The following is a 23,781-nucleotide window of genomic DNA, read 5'->3' on the forward strand; positions in this document are numbered from 1 at the left end:
GACTCAAATGATGTCAGTTAGCCTATCAGAAGCTTCTAAAGCCACCATCCCGTCTGAATGTCAACTCTGCCTAGAAGGTCAACACCACTCTCAACGTCAACAGTGAAGAGGCGACTCCGGGATGCTGGCTTTCTAGGCAGAGTTCCTTTGTCCATTGTATGTGTTCTTTTTCCCATCTTAATCTTTTCTTTTTATTGGCCAGTCTGAGATGTCTTTTTCTTTGCAACTCTGCCTAGAAGGCCAGCATCCCACTTCACTGTTGACGTTGAGACTGGTGTTTTGCGGGTACTATTTAAAGAAGCTGCTAGTTGAGGACTTGTGAGGCATCTGTTTCTAAAACTATGCACTCTAATGTACTTGTCCTCTTGCTCAGTTGTGCACCTCTTTCTATTCTGTTTAGAGCCAGTTTGCACTGTTCTGTGAATAGAGTAGTACACAGCATTGTACAATATCTTCAGTTTCTGGGCAATTTCTCGCATGGAATCATTTTGATGTTATTTTGATGGACAAAGAATTCACTTTTCTTTCAAAAACAAGGACATTTCTAAGTGAACCCAAACTTCTGAACGGTAGTGTACATCCATGTAAGCTCCATGGGTCCAGACTGTAGTTCTACCAATCTGTCGAACCACCTCCGACTGATTCTATATCTCTGAACCTCTCTAGCCTCTCTCTCTGCACCTGGCATCTACCAAATGCTGCACTGTTTTCTCCCCTACAATTACAGCACTTAACCTCCACATTGCTCCGACATTCACCCTAATCATGGGGTGGCAGGTAAGCTGGTGAGTAGGAGCATTGGGCCAGTAACCCATTGGGTTAACCGAGCAAAGGCTGTTAACCCACTGTTCCCCGGGCGCCGATGGCGTGGATGTTGATTAAGGCAGCCCCCCGCACCTCTCTGATTTAGAGGTAAATGTGGGAGACACCATTCAGTTGTACAACTGATTAGGTGTTCCCCTCCGCACTTGACATATCTTTTCTTTCCTTTACACTGAGCAGCACATGTCCCATTATTTGGCATTTAAAACACTGCAGTGCATATGGGAGAAATTCTCGAACATAAGGAATCCTATCTGTACTTTTCCCGGCAAAACTTTCTCAAACATCAGCATCACTGATAAGATTTCACTTCATTGTCCCTCTTTCTTACTGAGCAACCATTTGACCTCCACTACTCTGTTTCCCTTCACATTTTCATTAATATCATCTGTGGACATATATATTGGGACTCCAGTGATGACTCCCTACAACCTAGAATAAGCACCAGGTGGCTTTCAATATTCTTCCCATTAAGCTTTTCCATTTGCAGAATCTTCGCTTGCTGAGCCTGGCTACCACAAAATATTAGCAATCTACCATTTTTAATTTACCGGGCTAGTTTAACTTCTCTTTCTCTACGGCATTGGTTAGTCGGATAGGGTGTAAATGAGGCCACGTGGGCTCATCAAACAACATCTTTCCACTCCGACACATTATTACTCTTGCTTCCTATCTTGACGCTCTTTTTGCTTTCTATACTAGATGCTCCACTGTTTCAGTATCAGGATCTGTCTTCTTCCTATGTCTTTCCACTATAGACCATTCAGATCCTTGACCCTCATCCTCCTGCTCCATAGGATCAGAACTGACACCCATGTTGATTGCATTCCAGCACAGCTGTTGCTTCACCAACTTTCTCTCCATTTCTCCCATTTTGTTACACTCTACTCGCCGCCATTTTCCTGGCCCTTCTCCCACTCCTGGCATCCACAACACACGTTGTTACCAGGGAATGACGTCAGGTGCCATTGAATTGGAATGTCAGTCTGCCCACTGAAATGGAACATCAGACAGTTCAGCTCCTGTATTACCATACTATCAGTTTAACAAAACAGATATTTACAATAGATCATGTTTACCTAGTTAATCTATAGAACGTACTCTGATTACAGTATTGTAGTACATGGTGTTCTCTTGTTCTTTCATATAAGCACATCGATGACATGGGCAAGGTCCAAAGCTTTGGCATTCAAGCACAAATATTGTGGAATGTATTACTGCAAGTATGCACACAAAACAGAAACTGCATATAAAATGGTACATATTTGTCAATTAAATTAACATTCCACAAACCAACAATCGTTGTCCCCTCTCTCCCTTTTCACAGATCTACTAAACTTCTATTGGAATACTGTTTCATTAATACATCTCTGTTGCGTGTAACAAAGGATTTGCAACCGTATGAATAGGCCTGTACGGTACTTGCCAGGCCCTGGCCGATTCATAGACAAGTCAGCTGTCATTAACAATGTCATCCTTGTGTTGGCTGTATAGGCCTAATTGTGTCAGATACCAAGTCTTACTAAATGCTAGTGAAAATGTCAAAGCTTGTTTCGAGCTAGCATGGTGCTCTTTGTGCCTAGACAAACTGCTTACTCCGTACTGCCTACTATTGCTTATTTCTTTACATATGACAGGAAGTCTCAATAGGAAATTTAGCAACCCAGAGAAAATGATGCAAGACTTGTGCTGAGTGACTACTCACTATCTGAGTCAAAACCCCCATTCTACCCCACCCCTCAAAAAGGAGAAGCTCAAATTCCCTCCTGATGCCCTCCTGATGTTTTGGTTTACTTGTTTTTTCGGGTGGGACTATTTTGTTGTTTTGCTTTATCAATATTTTTTCATCTATAGATTGTCAATAATTTATAAGCACATTAATAGATCACATCATATACAGCCTTGCTGAAAGCTCCTTAAAATAACATAACAACTGTAGAAATAACACAACAACTGTATGTGACACTGACATGTTTTAACTTATTAGGGTAAATGTAATGTTAATTGGAAACTTTGGTTTGATAGATTCACTAGAATGTCTGTATTTCAAATGCAGAAATGACTGCTGACGTAAAATGGATTTGCCAATTCCGCTCTCTCAAGACGACAGGAAGAACATTTCTCTGTTGGGCAAAAAAAATGTATACTGTTCATCACACTGTGGGCACTGCATGCTGTTCAAAGTTGTGTATCAAAGTTGTCCTCATATAGTCTGTCTAAGAACAAGGATGATAATAGGACCTGTATCCTTACACGTCTGAACCTACCCCCAAACCATGAGCAAACGAAAACTGAGTAAGTTTTATTTTTCTTAGTAAATGTCTCATTCGTAATCAATTCTACAGTGTATATTAAGAAGGATCACAGAATGCAACAATCCTAGAGCTCTGGCTATTTTGTGAGTCAGAGTTAGGGAAAGGGAGGAGGCTCCTCATCTCTTAATGTGACTATTTGGAATGAATGAGTTCTATTGACTCTTGTTTCTCTGTCAGTTCACTCATTGTCTGCTGTTGCTCCACTTATAAAAACACTATTCAGGTTTATATGCTATTGTAAACAAAAACATAGATGGCTCATTGTTTTGTTTCAAATAGCATCTCAACTGAGCACTAAATGGAGACAGACCATGGCATACAATACAAAAACAGCTCTTACTAATACAAGCCAGCCTGCTATAGACAACAAAGTTATGTTTGTTGGTATTAGGTCATGTATTTGTGTGTGTGTGTGTGTGTGTGTGTGTGTGTGTGTGTGTGTGGTTTGAAGTGTATAACGACAGTAGGTCATTATGTCATTTAAACTTGACCATCAGGACCAAAAACATAATTTGAAAATAATTTGAGTAAAGGAAATCCCTCTAATATTGTGCTGAAGATTAAAATCCTGATCAGATAGTAGCCTACATCTGTTACAGAATAACATGTTTATAGTTCTGCTTCCTCAAGTCTCCCTAGATAACGCTCTCAGTGACAAAGCTAGCCGTTCAGGTCCAGAGTACACCCCTCCTCTTGCCTAATGTGTCTCTGAAAAGTAAATAAAAGACTAGCGTAAGGAAAATGATAGTATTCCTCCATTGTCTCCCCCAATTTCTCCCTCTCCCACTCCTTTTAACAGACCCTGAGGAATCATATTTAGCTGGAAGCAGGCTAGAGGCATTCAATATGTCTGCATCAAGTTTTCATGCTCTAATGGGTCCGCAGGGAAGAAACATAATTAAACAACCACAGAGTTCAGCTCTCAGTTCAGCAATTAATCTGGTGAGGGATTCAGCAAGTTCGGCTTGCATGTGAAAACATTCCAGGCATGACTGAGCAGAGAGTACACAAATAACATTTTTCACATGATAAAAAATTAAGAGCGAAATCTCAACTCAAAGCACATACTGTACCATAGAACACCAATGTATCAGGATATCAAATGAGCCATGGCAACAGTGGATACAGTAAGGAAATCTTGCACTCTCTCCCCAGGTCTCAAGTGGTTTGGAAGTCTCTCCAATCTCTCCATCCGCCGTTCATCAGACAAGACAGACCCCAAGATAACCTCGAAGCCTGATGGGAGCCACAGTGACAAAACTTTGGGGGCCAGCTCAGTTGATGACATGGATACCTGCTTACACAGCCCGGGCTATGCTCGCTCCAGTGACATGTACACACACGTAGGTACCGTGGCTCGAAAGGAGAGGCAGAAAAGCAGCAAGGGGTCAAAGAAAAAAAGTAGTAGCAAAGGTCAAATCAGTGGAGGGCAGAGCCAGTGTCAGGATGGGGACTATGTACGAGATTCTCCTCTTCTGAGTGTCCTGTCTAGTACCCATCTTTCAGCTTTAGAGAAGTCATTGCCTGGTGGCCTTACAGGGAAAACACTGCCTGTGGTTCAGGCCCCCACTCACTCTCCCTCACCCAGCTGTGACACAGATACACTGCCATCCCGTAAAGGCTCACATGAAGTACCCAAGTCCTCAGCACTTAATAAACCCTCAGGAAATCAAGATCCACCATTGACATGTGAGGACCACTCAAGGGTCAATGCAGCCAGGACCAATGCTTGTGTGCCTGACCCTGCCACTATGCCTTCCTCCCAGAGCACTCAGTACTACTCTGACCCAGTGTCACCCACAGCGCTTACCAAGGACTTGTATGAGGTGATGGACCCTATAGCACAGGCGGTCCGCAGAGATACAGAGGAGAAGACACAAGATGATGGAAGCAGGACTCTGGGAGATTCACAGAGGATGGGGAAATTTGACTGGTGAGAAACTGATTTATCACAACACAAGGGATGATATGTGTGTGAGATGAATTGATACATTATGTAACCTTTTACATATATTTTTTTCAAACAAAATATCAAAAATTGTATCTGTATCTCTGAATTCAAGAATTTGTAACTGACAGATATATGTTTTAAAGTCCGGAATGAACTCTAGTGCCATATATTATCCTGCAAAAGTGCTCTGAAGTGAAGTTGCATTAGCCAACCTACACTGTAAAACCACGAAACATGTGACATGCTTATAACCTAAACGTTAGTGTTTAAAACTTAAACATCAGGCATTTCGATTTTTCAATAAGTGTTCTCACCTTAAACACAGGCGTTTAGAATGCAAGACTAAACATGACAGTCCGCTTTTTCCAGTGAGTTTCCAACCAAGAAAACCCCTATTTTAAACACAAGTGTTCAATTTCCCATCGTTCTGTTTAGAGTGCATTTAGTCATTAGAAATTCCATGCCTTTTATTCAGATCAGTGTTAGGAATGTCTGTCACCTTACCTACATTCAGCACAACGGAACAGGACATTTGATTCAAGAAATCTTTTCCATCGCGTGGTGTGTTGAGTTCATTTCAGTTAATTCTGAGTGAAAAAGAGGGGCCTGATTATCATATTTCCCAGCATGCTTTGTTGCCGGTTGATTTTTAGAATAGTTTGTTTTAATATCTGTGTTTCCTCATGCACATTAATCGATTGATTAATTGATCTTATACTATACAAAGATAAATAACTTAGATTTTTCTAAACTAATCCAATCTGCAAGGGGTTTTACTTATTGCACCTGTTACTGAGATGGTTGTTCCAGTTTAGATTTTCTGGTTTAGCTCGTTTTGATTTTGAAATCCTGCACAATAGCAGTCATTCTGTGTGCAGGTTGTGGATGGTAAAATATTCAAATTCTTAGAAATCCTCCCTCTGGCTGGATTCCAATAGGAATTACGTGTTTGATGTGGCCCATGAGCCAGGATTTTCTGACCACAATGTGGAGTATAACTAGACCATATGAAATGTATATGTGGTCATTAAGGACGCTTAATTACTCGTCTTTAAAATTGGATGTTCTCATAAACCTGAATTTGAAAGGTCTTGTAGAATAGTGAAACGATAATTCGACTCCGACAATAACATGCATGGGCCGAAGGTCCCTCCCCTGCATGGTTTTTGCGCGTGGACGAGAGCACCCTTTGCTCCGCTTGTAGTTCAGCTCAGCGCTATGACTTGAGATCGTTACACTGCTAGAGATGTGCGAAAGTCATGATATAGGCTACCGTTCGATTCCGTCTCGAGTATTTACTACCATGGGAATAAGGTGAGATTTCAGATTTCTATATTTCTTATGATAATACAATACCATCACTTCATGGTGGATGTACGTTTGATGGATAAGTTCAGGTTCTAGTTCATAGGTTGTTTATTGCCTGGACTGCATAGTCATGTTGTCTCTGAGCACTTTCGTTTGAAAACTGTTTTTATGTTTTGGACATTGTAACATTCACATATGTTGCAGGTAATGTCATTGTGTTACATGGTAACATCTTGCAGTTGCAGCCTGCACACTGCACAAACAACTAATCCATCCTAGTTAATTATATTCATTGTCTGCATGATGTCCTGAAGTGACATACTTCCATACAGTATATCTTGATATACATGAATACATCTATTTTCTTATGAAACATTAATAAACCTTATTCGCATGAAATGTTCAGCTGAGGACAGTGAGCTCTGGGTTTAATGTCCTACAATAGCCTCGCCTATAGTGTGTCTGTCAGTCATTTGGGGAGCCTGGGATATGGGTTATGTAATGTGCATTGCTTAAGGAATTTGGACGTTTTCCTTCATTTCAGCGAAAGGATGACATTATTTACTGCTCTTTGTCCAGTGAATGGCGACCATACAGTCTATGGCCGAGACTGACTTCTGATTGTCCTAACAGCTAGTGGAAGTAATTGATCTCTCAGCCAGTTGAACTTGACCTTATGTTCCCTGGCATTCCCCTAGGGCCTAGGCCATGGAATATAGTTCTAAAACATTTTTACACTGCAAATTGACCACAAGAATCCCAAACAGATATAGTATTTGACAATAATAATTTAAAACCTTGACCACATTGGGATACGATCACATATGCCTCTCTATTTATGCGTGGGAATACTTTGGAACAGATTTCCTCAATTAAAATCACTTTGAGCTAATTTCCTGGTGATTTTGCAGCAATGTCCAAAAACAACAATCACTCCTGGGGGGATCACCCGCATATTTGGGAACCCTGTCCTAGACATTATGTGCAGACCGGGATTATACTACATATTAGTCTATAGAAGAGAGGAAACAATATTGAGCGAAATGCCGCTGGTATAGATGAAAGTGAAAATGTGAAGGTTGGAAGTTCAGATCAAGGGTCATTTTACTCTATGCTGAGGTCAATAGACAGCTTGTCAGTAGTGATTCATTTTGCCTGATCAGCGGAAAAAAATTGAATATAAATTTCCAACAATTCTACACATTTTGCCATGAGTAGAGAAACTTTTGCATTTTTGAAGCACATTTTCAGCAATTCCACACATTTTGCCTTGACTTATGCGATGTTCATACAATATCTGGGTGACTTACAAAATCAATGGGGACCCACTGTAGGTCAGGAACCCTGGGCCCCTGCCCTTTGTGCCCGGTCGGTAATTCAGCCATGATTACTACAAGGTTTAGATAACTGGCCAGACTAAGTTACCTAGCAATCTACAGTGTATAAAACATTAGCTGACATGGGCTAATTGAGTGACTGTCAGTGAGTGACATAACAAGAGGAAAACTGCTGATGCAGTACCAAATTTAATAATTACTACCTTGTGTATTCTACTATTCATACTCCCAACAGTAAGTTGAGACCCTGACTGAGTTCCCCCCCAGAAAACAGTGGTGGCGGGGTCCCCTAGTGGCCACGGGGCCTTGCGCTCAGTGCGTAGTCTGCGTATAGGCAGAGGTGGCACTGGTCAAGTGTCTTTAGTGTAAAGCTCTAAACTCTAGGACTCACTGAAGGATGTAGCTTTCATAGTCATGAGTGTGATCTGTGAAACCTCGCTCTTTCCTCGGTTTTGCTGACAATGACACTACTCCATTATAAACCGTGTCATAAACTACTTACTGTGTCCTCCTTATGTAGATGGGCAGTGTACAATGTTCAGTGTTTGCAGGTCATACTGTATGTGATTCTTCTTATTGTTTTGAGCCACAACCCACTTCAAGGGGTTGTGTGTTTGTGTGTGTCTCCCCCATACACAGCTGCCTCATGGCTGTTTGATGATGTTAGTTTATGCTGTAAATATGGATCTTCATCTTGGGAAACTCATCCGGCCAAGTACTGAATAGGGAGGCTCCTTTAGCTCAAACTGAAATGGCGGTCAGAGGAGCTTGGCTTTATTAGGCATCATAGAAACATGGGAAATGAGTCTGGAGATTCTTCTTCTTGTCAGATAATGAAAGCTAGTTCTACTGCTGGTTTTTGTCATCATTATCTCAGTCTGTGTTATTGTAGTTTGGGACCCCTGTGGGCCATTTATGTGTGTTTGTTAGTGAATGTATCTTTAGCTGGAAGGAAGGACTGGGGGGAAGAATGGTATGTTGGGGAGGACGAGGAGCAGCTGTGAGAGTTCTTGCGTGCATGTGTGTGTGTGTGTGTGTGTGTGTGTGTGTGTGTGTGTGTGTGTGTGTGAGATTGAGTTCATGGGAACAAGAGGTCATGTCTCTTGACAGTACTCTTGTGGAAACGTTCTGGCTGAGGAACAACAGAAAGTCCAAAGTAACACTTTTCAAAAGCTCCTGACATGCCTCACGTCTTCCACGATAGTTTTTGTTTAATGTCACCGGCTGTTGCTTGGAGTTGTCATATTAGTACATATCTTGGAGGTATTGCAGATTTGAACTCCTACTAGACTGTTATGCAATAGGCCTATTTCCCCCTAGCCGAGGAACATAGAGAAGTACATACACAGAGGACAAGGCCCTGAATGTTGAGCCATCACAATGAAGAACATACATTTCCATTCTAACATTATGTTTTCCCCTCTCTCTTCCAGCCAATTGGATCCCATTGAAAGCAAAGGCGAATATGTGAAGGTAAGATCTTTTACCTCCTCCTCACTACTAATATGGATTGATTCATTATAAGTGGTCCTTTTGAGACGTTCTCTCGAACAATTCTGAGGTGCCTGTTTAGCATTGCAAAACAACAAAAAGGAGACTTGTTTACTTCTTCCTATAGAGTGTGTTGTTTTTCGAAGCCTCTCTCTTGCTGTGTTTGTGTGGAACCAGGAGAACTGTGATGGGGATCACAGTGTGCGCAGCGGTCAAGCTCTAATTGAATTAGGTTCGGTGACATAAAAGAGTTGGGAAGCCTGCCCATTCCAGAGGAATAGTTTAGAGACGACTGTGTAACTGTGGGCAACTGAGCCTGGTCTGGATATGCCTGGTTATGCCTAGTGCAGATGGAAAGACTGAAGGAATTCAGATACATTCATTCATTGGATCCTCTCTAACTTTACAACCATACAATTGATTCTACATTTTAAATCAACTTTATTTGATGCTTTATTTTATCAATATATATTACATTAAATATCTAAGCCCCCCAAAAAAAAGTGACTTTCCAAAGAGCAAGACCACTTGCCAGCAGCATACCACCCTGCATCCCACTGCTGACCTACCTGTGAAGCTAAGTGGGGTTGGTCATAGTCACTCCCTGGATGGGAGACCAGATGCTGCTGGAAGTGGTGTTGGAAGGCCAGTAGGAGGCACTCTTTCCTCTGGACTAAAAAAAAAATCATAGGACAGTGATTGGGGACATTGTCCTATGTAAGGTGTTGTCTTTCAGATGGGATGTTAAACATGTGTCTTGACTGTCTGTGGTCACTGAAGATCCCATGGCATTATTTTAGGAGTTGGGTATAAAGCCTGGTGTCCTGGCTAAATTCCCAATCTGACTGTCAAACATTCAATTTGTATTTAAAATTAACACTTCCCTCCTTGAAATGCTAAATTATCTTGATGCAACAAACCGGTATGTTATTAATTCAATCAAAGTATTCATGAGATCTGTAGGTCTCCTCTTCATTTTGTAAGTGGTTTTGGAGCAGTGTCAATCAGTCCATGGGACAAACCATTAAATAGAGGGAAAAGTTGTTTGAGAAAACAACATGTCACCTACTGTAGTTGAAGGCTTGGGAAGGGAACAGTCGTTAGGACCAGCAGATCCGCCCATTTAAAATGAATTCCAAGAAACATTTATACAAGTGGTGATTGGAGGGTCAGGGTGCTTGATCTACTTTGTCTGGGAGACTGTGTGTAAATAGGTGACAGCTTGGCTGACTAATGGCTAAGCTACACAATAACGTTACCGCAACAACCTGCCCAAGACTGTGCTCTGGTGACATGCCAGTGTGGGAATGCCTGACTTCTGTTCTCTAACCTTCCCTGCTTCACTCCATCTACTGAATTTCACAACAGACTAACCGGGGGAAAGGCAACAAAGTGACTCGTTTCCACTGTCTGGTGCTGAATCTACGCAGATGCTGTAACTGTTGTTTCACAGGGGTTATGAAGTTGAAATGTATTTTATTTTCAACTCTTCTCTACGTCTTACCTTTGCTTCCTATGTCTTTTAAGTTCTCCAAGGAGAGGTTCTGGTTGGACGTCCCGTCTGAGAAGCTGCGCAGGGAGCTGGAGGAAGAGCTGAAACTAAGCAGCAGCAACCTGTTGAGCCATGGCTGGTACCATGGACACATCCCCTGGGAGGTGAGGCTCCCCTGCTCCCTCAAACATCTAGACATACTTATGCACACGTACACACGCATGACATTCGTAGTAATCTCTAGCTCTACTTAACTGATGTGTCCTTTGACTGGCAGGTGTCAGAGACTCTGGTGTTGCACCATGGGGACTTCCTCATCCGAGACTCTCTCTCCAGCCTGGAAGACTATGTGCTGACCAACCGCTGGAACCACCATACCCTGCACTTCCTAATAAGCAAGGTCCTGCTTCAGACCAGTGAGACCTACACCCGGGTCCAGTACACCCTGGAGGGAGAGGCCTTCGACTCCGTGCCTGCTTTGGTTCACTTCTACGTGGGGAACAGGATGGTTTTGACTCAGCAGAGTGGGGCTCAGATCCACAGTCCCGTTAATCGTACTTTACCACTACACTACTTGGAGGCAGCCTTCGCTCTGGCCAACCACAAGGGCTATCTGAACTCTCCCTCCTGTCAGAAAGGGGCTCTGGTCAAGACCCAGAGTGGGAATGGGATGGACAAGATCTGCCCGCTTAGGTGAGACTGGTTCTCCTCTGCACTGTCCTCTGCACTTTTGACTACAACACCAGTTTGTCTGTGAGCAGTGCTTTTTTGCTGTGCTTCAAATATAGCTTGTTGATTTTGACTAAAGGTGTGTGTGTGTGTGTGTGTGTGTGTGTGTGTGTGTGTGTGTGTGTGTGTGTGTGTGTGTGTGTGTGTGTGTGTGTGTGTGTGTGTGTGTGTGTGTAGCCCTTCTACTGTTCACCACAGGGAGGCGGTCAGGAGCTGTAGCTTCAATATGGATCAGATTGAGAAAATCCATCAACCCTCTTCACCTATTGGAGAGAACCTTCTCTCTTCACCATTTAGTGAGTATGGGGTTCTTTTTGTACAGCAAAGCATCACCAGCACATTATCAAATATCTGCACTGTGAGAGTGCCACACAAAAACTCTACAATTGCTTCACAGTGACTTAAGTTTCAAATGAAACACTTCCATAGGAAAGGACTGACAATATGAATTAGATTTTTAACCCTTATTTTACCGGGTAAGTTGATTGAGAACACATTTTCATTTACAGCAACGACCTGGGGAATAGTTACAGGGGAGAGGAGAGGAGGGGAGGGATGAAGTGTGACAGAGTGTGACATTGTGTAACTCATTATTGTGAATTTCCTCTGCTTGTATCTGAAGTCACCCAGCAGCCCAGGAGTCCACGTGTCATCCGAGTGCCAGAGGTGGCTCCCTCCCCATCTGTCTCCAGATGCTACAGCAGCAGCACCCAACCCTCACCCTCCCCCTCACCCTCACCCTCACCCAACAACAACACACAACAGACCACCAGAGCCCAGGCCTCACCAACCCACATATATCTGACTCCAGACACAGACAGCAGCTACAGTCAGCTCTGTCCTGCCACCCCACCAGCTCAGAGTTATGTGAAGCGGCTGTGTACGGAGGAGGAGGAGGATGAGGGACAGAGTGTTGTAGACCCTGTGAAGGAGGAGAATGTGTATGAGGTCCCTATAGTGGAAACAGCCTCTGCCTTCATGCCTAGTAGGTACCAGTCCCCACTGATGCCCAAGGAGAACAGGCCCCTGGAGGTGGGGGTGCTGAGGAGGGTCAAGGAGCTGCTAGCCCAGGTGGATGCCAAGACAGTGGCTAAACACATCACCAAGGCTGACTGCATGGTACTGACACACACACTCCCTCATTGCACAACCCAAACCGATCCTTTTCTTACCATGTCTCTGGTCCTCAGGTCGCCAGAATATTGAACGTGACTCCAGAGATGCAGAGGAAGATGGGTGTAAGTTCTGGGATGGAGCTACTGACCCTCCCACACGGTCACCAACTCCGTCTGGACCTGCTGGAAAGGTGAGGACTGGCATTACTTTTCACATTACTTCACACACTTTTTGGTTCTTCAGATTTTGGGGTGTTTCTGTGTCAGCTTCTTGTATTTCTAAGTTCACCAGTTTAATTAATGTCTTTGTAAAGTCTCTGTTTTCTCTGTGCCTCGACTATCCCTCTATCATCCAGGTTCCAGACCATGTCCATCATGCTAGCTGTGGAGGTGCTGGGCTGTACAGGCAGCACTGAGGAGAGAGCTTCCCTGCTGCACAAAACCATCCAAATGGCTGCTGAGCTCAAGAGCAACCTGGGCAACATGTTTGGCTTCGCCGCCATTATGAGAACCTTAGAGCTGCCACAGGTACAGCACATACGTATGGGCATTGAAACTGCAAAGTTACTCATACATAACTACTGTAACTAGTATGTGGAGCAGGTTACATTTAGGGGAGGTAAAGCATGAGTTATACTGATCAGTGCATTTATGAGCAATTATCTTCTTTGCCTCTTAGATCTGCCGTCTGGAGCAGACCTGGATGGTGTTACGCCAGCGACACACAGAGGGCGCTATCCTCTATGAGAAAACCTTGAAGCCTTTCATGAAGCGCATGAACGATGGGAAAGGTACTTCATCTCCTAATTTGTCCCCAAAGACATTCAGCCTACATTCCCTAAATAGTCTCCTTTTAACTAGAGCCTAGGGAATAGGGTGACATTTTTGACACACTTATTGTTTCACCCCTAAAAGCAGTGAATGCAAATATTGACCTTAGTGAGAGTATACAGTGTGTCAAATGCAATGCCTAATAGACCTCTTCCTCTCCTCTCTTTCTAAGAGAGCTGTGCATTCTCTAACACATCTTTCCCGCACGTGGTGCCCCTCCTATCCCTCCTGGAGAAAAGTGTGGCGGTGGTGGACGGGGCGGAGCCTTGGGAGACGGTGGAAGCGGGGATGGATGTGGTGATGAGTCATCTGGCGGCGGCACGTACCATGGCACAGCTGGGGGGCAACTACTGCGCCAACGCAGAGAAAAAGCTACAGGGTGGGAGGAAGTCTTTATACTATGTTCACCAAAACTATATTGAGATACAGACCAAAACTATGTTGAGATACAGACCCAAACCGTGTTGAGATACAGACCACAACCATATTAAGATGCAGACCACAACCATGTTGAGATGCAGACCAAAACCATGTTGACATACAGACCAAAACCATGTTGACATACAGACCACATCCATGTTGAGATACAGACCACAACCATATTGAGATACATACCACAGCCATGTTGAGATGCAGACCACAGCCATGTTGATGCAGACCACAACCATGTTGAGATGCAGACCACAACCATGTTGAGATGCAGACCACATCCATGTTGAGATACAGACCACAACCATGTTGAGATACATACCACAGCCATGTTGAGATGCAGACCACAACCATGTTGAGATGCAGGCCACAGCCATGTTGAGATGCAGACCACAGCCATGTTGAGATGCAGACCACAACCATGTTGAGATGCAGACCACAACCATGTTGAGATACAGACCACAGCCATGTTGATGCAGACCACAACCATGTTGAGATGCAGACCACAACCATGTTGAGATACAGACCAAAACCATATTGAGATGCAGACCAAACCATGTTGAGATGCAGAAAACCATGTTGAGATGCAGACCACAACCATGTTGAGATACAGACCAAAACCATATTGAGATACAAACCAAAACCATATTGAGATGCAGACCACAACCATGTTGAGATGCAGACCACAACCATGTTGAGATGCAGACCACAACCATGTTGAGATGCAGACCACAACCATGTTGAGATGCAGACTACAACCATGTTGAGATACAGACTAAATCCATGTTGAGATACAGACTAAATCCATGTTGAGATACAGACTAAATCCATGTTGAGATACAGACTAAATCCATGTTGAGATACAGACCACAACCATATTGAGATACAGACTAAATCCTTGAGATACAGACTAAATCCATGTTGAGATGCAGAGTACAACCATATTGAGATACAGACTAAATCCTTGAGATAGACTAAATCCATGTTGAGATACAGACTAAATCCATGTTGGGATACAGACCACAATCATGTTGATACAGACCAAAAACATGTTGAGATACAGACTAAAACCATGTTGAGATACAGACCACAACCATGTTGAGATACATACCACAGCCATGTTGAGATGCAGACCACAGCCATGTTGAGATGCAGACCACAGCCATGTTGAGATGCAGACCACAACCATGTTGCGATACAGACCACAGCCATGTTGATGCAGACCACAACCATGTTGAGATGCAGACCACAACCATGTTGAGATGCAGACCACAACCATGTTGAGATGCAGACCACAACCATGTTGAGATGCAGACCACAACCATGTTGAGATGCAGACCACAACCATGTTGAGATGCAGACCACAACCATGTTGAGATACAGACTAAATCCATGATGAGATACAGACTAAATCCATGTTGAGATACAGACTAAATCCATGTTGAGATACAGACTAAATCCATGTTGAGATACAGACTAAATCCATGTTGAGATACAGACTAAATCCATGTTGATACAGACCACAACCATGTTGGGATACAGAACACAACCATGTTGAGATATAGACCAACACCATGTTGATACAGACTAAATTCTTGAGATAGACTAAATCCATGTTGCGATGCAGAGTACAACCATATTGAGATACAGACTAAATCCTTGAGATACAGACTAAATCCATGTTGAGATGCAGAGTACAACCATATTGAGATACAGACTAAATCCTTGAGATACAGACTAAATCCATGTTGAGATACAGACTAAATCCATGTTGAGATACAGACCACAATCATGTTGATACAGACCAAAAACATGTTGAGATACAGACTAAAACCATGTTGAGATACAGACTAAAACCATGTTGTGAAATTAAGTATTTCGTAAAAGTTTGCCACCATGACACCAACACAATTTACCACATATGAACAAATTAGATATGTATTAGTGAGGCTTCAATGGTGATCTCTTTATGTTGTTGTGTGTTGTGTTGTGGACATACAGGTTTCCAGGAGCAAGCTGAGGTTCTAGAACTCTTCCTCACAGAGTTCCAGATGAGGTTGCTGTGGGGGAGTCGGGGGGTGGGGGAGAACCAGGCAGAGCGATACACCAAGTTTGACCAGGTGTTGACCGCCCTGTCCAACAAACTGGAGCCCCCTCATTCGGCACAGTGACCTTTAACCCCAACCCACATTGGACTTTAATGGGTCTTTGTCTTGCCTTTGTCTCTTGAAATGAGAAGCAACTCCAGTCAAGTACTCCGTGTTAACTGACATGGCTGTACCAACAAGACTGAGTCAGGACATATTTTTTTGCCTTTATGGTTCTCTTGAGAGATGCTATGATATGGCTTAAATTCGTGGTTCTGGGTAATAAGGTAGGCTACTAATGCTGCTTTATCATTTCATATAAAAATGTGCTTCACTACACAGACTTGTGCTGTGAAATAGTAAACAGAGAATCATGCTCTGTTAGCATATGGCCAGTTCAGGGTTGTTGCTGCTCCTTTCAATATCAAGTACCACTGTTATAAAAGTGAAGACCAGCCTTGCACAGAGTGCAAAGGTCTCACTGCCCTTCCCTTAATGCCTATGAGGCTGTGCCTTATGTGTGAGAATAATCTGAAGGAGATTTGGTCAATCCTTTGCCAGGATCAATAAATGTTGCTGTTGTATGTTATAATAAGCCTGCTTATGAAGGCTGTGCCTTACGAGACTAACTAGCTGATAACAAGAAGTGGATTTTGTTCTTTGCTCAGTAGCATTGCATTTGTTACATTAACCATGGTGCACAGAGGACGAAGAGTGCACTTCAGACAGGTAATATTCATGGTCAATCAACACATGCATTTCAAAACCTATTAGCACATCATAGTCATCTCTGTTGTGTGTACATTAACTTATACGCTAACATTACTTACATTAAGCAGAACATTTACTTGCTTATAACTTATTATAAGGCAATACGTTTGTAATATATGTAGCGAAAGTGTTCAAATGAATAATGCCACTCGTATTTGTTGTTGTCCTAGTTCTGTGATCAGTGACGAGAGACAAGAAAACCAACCACTCAATCATGTATGATACTGTATACGTCACTATGCAATACATATTTACTTTTGGTGCTATTCACAAAAAATGGGTCTTTAACGTGTGTTTAGCATTAGTGTATTTTAATCACGAATTTGATCAAGCTGGTACTACATCAGAACATGCTTTGATAGGGTCAGTTATCAAACAATGCACTGAGCTTAGTTCCAAAGGTGCAAGTTATTTAATGATATGTTTGGAATCTAAGCCTATTTGTCCATGTATTCAACGTAAATGCAATGGATATATTGACGGACCTGACTATATGACATATGTAATATAATTTAATAAAAATCATTTATTGGTGTTGGAACATGTCTTTGTCACACGAAGTCAACGTTAGGAAGTTGTCACATTTTATTGTCATTATAATGTGCTTACCTTGCAGTGGCGGTCGGTGCTGTTTAAGATGAGGGAGACTATTTTTCTTATGAGCATGGCCTTTATTACAGCATATTGGATGACTCATTCATATTCTATTCACCCAACTCAATGTAACATCGATAGGTTTAGGTTAATACATGATACTCCAATTTCCATATATCCATCATGAGGTTGCTACAACCTAGCCTATGAATTAAAGTTTACAACGTAGGTGCACAGGTTGAGAGAAGATTGAGTAATCAAGGTGACAGTGACACATTCAATACCACCTTGAAAACTCTTGCCTGCATCCAGTTGATTTAGGGTGTAATCATTAGTCCAACAGTTGCAAATGAGAGTTTCTATTGGACAAATTCAGGTATGTTTCTCCCCATTTCGTTCTGTTTGCTTCCGTTTAAAAAACATTTTTCAACAGAATGGGCAGGATGAATACACCCCATGATCACTTTGCTTGTTAATTCCTTCTCTCATCTGTGACCAGACGCCTCACAAGTCCTCAACTGGCAGCTTCATTAAATAGTACCCGCAAAACACCAGTCTCAACGTCAACAGTGAAGGTGCGACTCCGGGATGCTGGCCTTCTAGGCAGAGTTGCAAAGAAAAAGCAATATCTCAGACTGGCCAATAAAAAGAAAAGATTAAGATGGGCAAAAGAACAGACACTTGACATAGGAACTCACTGTTGACGTTGAGACTGGTGTTTTGCGGGTACTATTTAATGAAGCTGCCAGTTGAGGACTTGTGAGGCGTCTGTTTCTCAAACTAGACACTAATGTACTTGTCCTCTTGCTCAGTTGTGCACCGGGGCCTCCCACTCTTTCTATTCTGGTTAGAGCCAGATTGCGCTATTCTGTGAAGGGAGTAGGACATGGATGGATTATCTTGGCAAAGGAGAAATGCTCACTGTCACGCTGTATAATGATAGGAAACAGGCGCAGGAATACAAAATCTTTTTTTTTTTCTCTACTCCAAAATAGAGTACGTCATGAACATGACGGGGACGAAGCCCAAAACAAACACATCGATACAGTGGGAAGAACAAGTATTTGATAACCTGCAAAATCGGCAGTGTTTCCTACTTACAAAGCATGTAGAGGTCTGTAATTTGTATCATAGGTACACTTCAACTGTGAGAGACAGAATCTAAAACAAAAATCCAGAAAATCACATTGTATGATTTTTAAGTAATTAATTTGCATTTTATTGCATGACATAAGTATTTGATACATCAGAAAAGCAGAACTTAATATTTGGTACAGAAACCTTTGTTTGCAATTACAGAGATCATACGTTTCCTGTAGTTCTTGACCAGGTTTGCACACACTGCAGCAGGGATTTTGGCCCACTCCTCCATACAGACCTTCTCCAGATCCTTCAGGTTTCGTGGGTGTTGCTGGGCAATACGGACTTTCAGCTCCCTACAAAGATTTTCTATTGGGTTCAGGTCTGGAGACTGGCTAGGCCACTACAGGACCTTGAGATGCTTCTTACGGAGCCACTCCTTAGTTGCCCTGGCTGTGTGTTTCGGGTCGTTGTCATGCTGGAAGACCCAGCCATGACCCATCTTCAATGCTCTTACTGAGGGAAGGAGGTTGTTGGCCAAGATCTCACGATACAAGGCCCCATCCATCCTCCCCTCAATACGGTGCAGTCGTCCTGTCCCCTTTGCAGAAAAGCATCCCTAAAGAATGATGTTTCCACCTCCATGCTTCACGGTTGGGATGGTGTTCTTGGGGTAGTACTCATCCTTCTTCCTCCAAACACGGCGAGTGGAGTTTAGACCAAAAAGCTCTATTTTTGTCTCATCAGACCACATGACCTTCTCCCATTCCTCCTCTGGAACATCCAGATGGTCTTTGGCAAACTTCAGACGGGCCTGGACATGCGCTGGCTTGAGCAGGGGGACCTTGCGTGCGCTGCAGGGTTTTAATCCGTAGTGTGTTAATAATGGTTCTTTGAGACTGTGGTCCCAGCTCTCTTCAGGTCATTGACCAGGTCCTGCCGTGTAGTTCTGGGCTGATCTCTCACCTTCCTCATGATCATTGATGCCCCACGAGGTGAGATCTTACATGGAGCCCCAACCCGAGGGTGATTGACCGTCATCTTGAACTTCTTCCATTTTCTAATAATTGCGCCAACAGTTGTTGCCTTCTCACCAAGCTGCTTGCCTATTGTCCTGTAGCCCATACCAGCCTTGTGCAGGTCTACAATTTTAGCCCTGATGTCCTTACACAGCTCTCTGGTCTTGGCCATTGTGGAGAGGTTGGAGTCTGTTTGATTGAATGTGTGGACAGGTGTCTTTTATACAGTTAATGAGTTCAAACAGGTGCAGTTAATACAGGTAATGAGTGGAGAACAGGAGGGATTCTTAAAGAAAAACTAACAGGTCTGTGAGAGATGGAATTCTTTCTGGTTGGTCGGTGATCAAATACTTATGTCATGCAATAAAATGCAAATTAATTACTTAATAAATCATACAATGTGATTTTCTGGATTTTTGAAGTGTACCTATGACAAAAATTACAGACCTCTACATGCTTTATAAGTAGGAAAATCTGCCAAATCGGCAGTGTATCAAATACTTGTTCTCCCCACTGTATATAACACAGGGCTGTAATCCAAACAAAGAGCGAGGTGTAAACCTCTAATAAATACACAGGATGAGACCCATAATAACAATACACTGGACGAGACCCGTAATAACAAGTGCACACTAACACGTAAGCCGACACAACAGAGCACAGGTACTCACAAGACCAACAGACATGGAACAATAATCAACAAGGACAATGGGGAACAGAGGGCACATATATACACATACTAATCAGGGGCAATGGGAACCAGGTGTGCGTAATGAGACAAGACAGTCCAGGGTTGGTGGTAATTAATCCAATTCAGTGACACCTAGAAGGCTGGTGACGTAGACCTCCAGAGCTGGTGAACGGAATGAGCAGCAGTAACAGGGGAATACGTGACACACTAACAGAGATGTTAACAAATTTGTGCCCAAAATATTAGAGAAATAAACTTTTTGTGCGTATGGAACATTTCTGGGATAATTTATTTCAGCTCATGAAACATGGGACCAATACTTTACATGTATACTGAACAAAAATATATAAACGCAACATCAGGTAGTGGGCTGGCTGATGAAGATAAAGCTGCTTTCTGAATATTTATCTCACTGTTACTGTAACATTTGAAGGCTTGGACGTTGAACTATCATTGTGCTTTTCAGTAGATCCCATGTAGTGTTGCTGTGACTGTAGTCCTAGTTCATGTCTGGTCGGGTAGCTTATGCAGATGGCCTGCCAGTAATTGGTTCTTCATCATCTTCTGGCCGACCTGTGACTCTGTCTTACTTGTACTAGATATCCTTTTTTTCAAGGCTTGGATGTTGAAATATCAATGTGCTTTTTAGTAGATCCCCTGTACTGTATTCCTTGTTATTGTCCAGTGAAATACTACTGCCGCTCAGTCTAGTAGAGTTAATTTTGTGCCTTGAGAGGGTGATTCTGTGTGATGGCTTCTGGTTGTTTTTTTTATACTACAGGGGCATATCATGGACTATTTGTAAAAAAAATGATTTGTATCACAAAGCCCCTGCTATGAGGTTATGAGTTAGCATTCACTGTGGTTCTGAAATGGAAGTGCTTAATAGTGTGTGTATTTGTATTGCATCTGAGTCTAATTTTACTGTTTGCATGAGTTACTTGATGTGGAATAGAGCTCCATATAGTACTGTGTGCCTCCCATAGTCTGTTCTGGACTTGGGGACTATGAAGAGACCTCTACTGACATGTCTTGTGGGGTATGTATGGGTGTCTGAGCTGTGTGCCAGTAGTTCAAACATACAGCTTGGTGCATTCAACATGACCTCTCATAAATACAAGTAGTGATGAAGTCAATCTCTCCTCCACTTTGAGCCAGGAGAGATTGACATGCATATTATTCATGTTAGCTCTCTGTGTATAACTAAGGGATAGCCGTGCTGCCCTGTTCTGAGACAATTGCAATTTTCCTAAGTCCTTCTGTGGCACCTGACTACACGACTGAACAGTAGTCCAGGTGCGATAGAACTAGGGCCTGTGGGACCTGCCTTGTTGAAAGTGTTGTTAAGGCAGAAAAACGCTTTATTCTCCCCATCTTGGCAACTGTTGTTTACATATATTAGACCATGAGGTTTATGGTTTAGTGAAAGATTTGTCCCAAATACAATGCTTTTAGCTTTTGAAATATTTAAGACTAACTCATTCCTTGCCACCCATTCTGAAATTAACTGCAGCTCTTTAAGTTTTGCAGTAATTTCAGTCGCTGTAGTAGCTGATGTGTATAGTGTTGAGTCATTCGCCAACATAGACACACTGGCTTTACTCAAAGCCAACAGCTTTGACTCTGGCTATATTTTGTGGTTGAATCACCATTGGGTTAGGAGATGATTAACCACGAGGCCCTGGAGACTCGGCAGGCTGGCAGGGAGAGCAAGGAGATCAGACTGGTGGATCTGGAGGACACCATCTCACAGGCCATGTTCAACAACAGCATAAGTAAGAACCTAATTCACTTAGCAATCAACAGCCCCTTCACTTAGAATCCAACCGTTCTAATGTTTAACAGTTCTAACCAGTCCTGCCCTTCTCCCAGAGATTGATTATTCCATTCCAGTATAATCCAGGAGAAGTTGTTCCTGAGCCAGCGCCACGTGGCGCGCTGTGCCCACAGGGAGCTCTGCCAGTGGAGTGAGTGCCAGCGCACTGACGTTGTGGAGGCAGTAGGGGGAGCCATTGTCTACATGCCAGAGCAGGGACAACACTTTTGTTGCACCGGCTTCAAGTCTGCCAGCCAAAGTCAACCTCTTCCCATGAGATAAACTGAAAGCCATTTTAATTGCTAAAATTAGAATTGTGGCAAACTAGAAGAAGGGGAAGGATGGAATTGAACCTCAAAGACTGATTGATTGGGTTGGATTTGATCAGATGGTAAACTGTGCTTCTGACTGATGATCATCTCTATATCCACACTACAAAGAGAGGAGAAGATTCAAACAGGACCTTTAAGGCGATCTGCACTGAGCACTTAAGGTCAGAGTTAACAGTGCATCTCTAGTGAGGTATCCCCTTGAACAATGTGCATAAACTTGGCCAGGATTCCGTTAAAAAACAGTGGGAAAGATTTCCTGGCGTGTCCATCCCCTCATTGTGCTCAGGAACCGAGAGCCCGCCTCTATCTCCAATCCAAAACAACCTTTGCTTTTAACAGCAAATTGCATTATTGAGTTCAGAGTGTGGCCGTTGGGTAACGCAACATGGTTTCAGAATGTTGATTATTGCTATTAGCTAAACCCAGGTTGAAAGGAGACTGGTCACTACATCTTGTCAAAATGGAACAGTGATCTAAGACCATTCAATGTGGTGCTCTTCCTTCAATAGGGAAGTGTAATGCTGACCAAAAGTCAGGCCATCTTTTTAGGGGCAAGTCAGTGGTAATGTTAATGTAAGCATTGCAGAGGATGTATCATTTCATTAACGACCAGGTTTTGTTAAATTGAAACAAAATCTGTTATTGCTTGAAAGTCAAATGATCAAGCCTTATCGTGATGAGAGGACCACAACCAGTAGAAGCAGAGCGACAGTCTGCTTCTCTTGCCAGAATGTAGCAGTAAAGGCTCTTTGAATAGCCAAGAGGACGAATGCATCTCAAGAGTTGGTGCTTTTGAATTATTTAAGATTCATTGTTATTATTTAAATCACTATGTTTTTTAAGAATATGTTTGATTATTTGACGATGAAAAGAGAAACAAAGATGAACGAGAAGTTGGTTTATAAATGATGATATCCATACATGTATTGTATATCTAGCAATGTGTTATTTATTTACAAGACTATTATTGGATAGAGGGAGTCTGTCCTTTCATAGTAATCTCTGAACAGCAGGCTGTGTAGTGTGTAGGTCATCAATAATTGTTTGCTAGTTGAAGTGGGATAGTCAAAGCATTGCCATTTGAACTATTGATTATATCATTTTTACTGTATTAAGAACAAAACTGAACACGTCATAACCCTGTCTTCTCTGTATATTTATCAGGAAATGAAACTGTTTCAAGTTATAGTTTTTGAGGGTCCACCAAATACATTTGTCTAAGTTAATAGCCTAAGTTTATTTTTGCTTTCATCCATTTTTCTCCCTCCAGAGAAGGCTTTACACCAACATTAGGCAGCTGTCAATTATCACGTTAGGCTGCGTTTCATAAATAGATTTTGACTGTTAAACCAACATTTGTCAAAAATAAGCTTTCTATCTGGATATTTGTGACAGGCACATTTTTAAATAAATACTGTTTGTCTAATCCTACATGGACAATATGCTCCAAAATACACACATGTCCAGAAATGCGAAAATGCAAGTTTTGACAAGGACCAGAAAGCAAGTATTGACAAAGACCGATTGAGGTCGAGACGTGTCAGCATTTTAATGAATAAAAGAGCACCTAT

At 42.5% G+C, this 23,781-nt stretch overlaps 1 protein-coding gene across 2 annotated transcripts; it reads left to right on the top strand.

Annotated features, from left to right (window-relative positions):
• The first annotated feature begins 2,949 nt into the window (after window positions 1–2,949).
• Window positions 2,950–17,219, top strand: LOC112263119 (SH2 domain-containing protein 3C). 2 transcript variants are annotated; one of them, XM_024439115.2, is made up of 12 exons: window positions 2,950–3,117; window positions 4,293–5,070; window positions 9,167–9,206; window positions 10,752–10,880; window positions 10,994–11,409; window positions 11,623–11,741; window positions 12,068–12,564; window positions 12,636–12,751; window positions 12,917–13,088; window positions 13,240–13,351; window positions 13,564–13,770; window positions 15,822–17,219. In XM_024439115.2, the coding sequence occupies exons 1-12, from the start codon at window positions 3,099–3,101 to the stop codon at window positions 15,989–15,991; spliced, it is 2,775 nt and encodes a 924-aa protein (XP_024294883.1). In that variant the 5' UTR covers window positions 2,950–3,098; the 3' UTR covers window positions 15,992–17,219. The 2 variants fall into 2 exon arrangements, with proteins under 2 accessions (XP_024294883.1, XP_024294884.1); XM_024439116.2 differs by lacking the exons at window positions 2,950–3,117; window positions 4,293–5,070 and adding an exon at window positions 6,149–6,402.
• The last annotated feature ends 6,562 nt before the right edge of the window (window positions 17,220–23,781 follow it).

This window comes from Oncorhynchus tshawytscha, linkage group LG12 (genome assembly GCF_018296145.1).
Source record: "Oncorhynchus tshawytscha isolate Ot180627B linkage group LG12, Otsh_v2.0, whole genome shotgun sequence".
Taxonomy (NCBI): domain Eukaryota; kingdom Metazoa; phylum Chordata; class Actinopteri; order Salmoniformes; family Salmonidae; genus Oncorhynchus; species Oncorhynchus tshawytscha.

Bases quoted from the DNA above. Each gene is read 5' to 3' on its own strand.
- LOC112263119 (XM_024439115.2), top strand. The intron at 9,207-10,751 runs GTAAGATCTTTT...ATGTCTTTTAAG, and splicing joins GCAAAGGCGAATATGTGAAG to TTCTCCAAGGAGAGGTTCTG. The intron at 13,089-13,239 runs GTACAGCACATA...TTTGCCTCTTAG, and splicing joins GAACCTTAGAGCTGCCACAG to ATCTGCCGTCTGGAGCAGAC.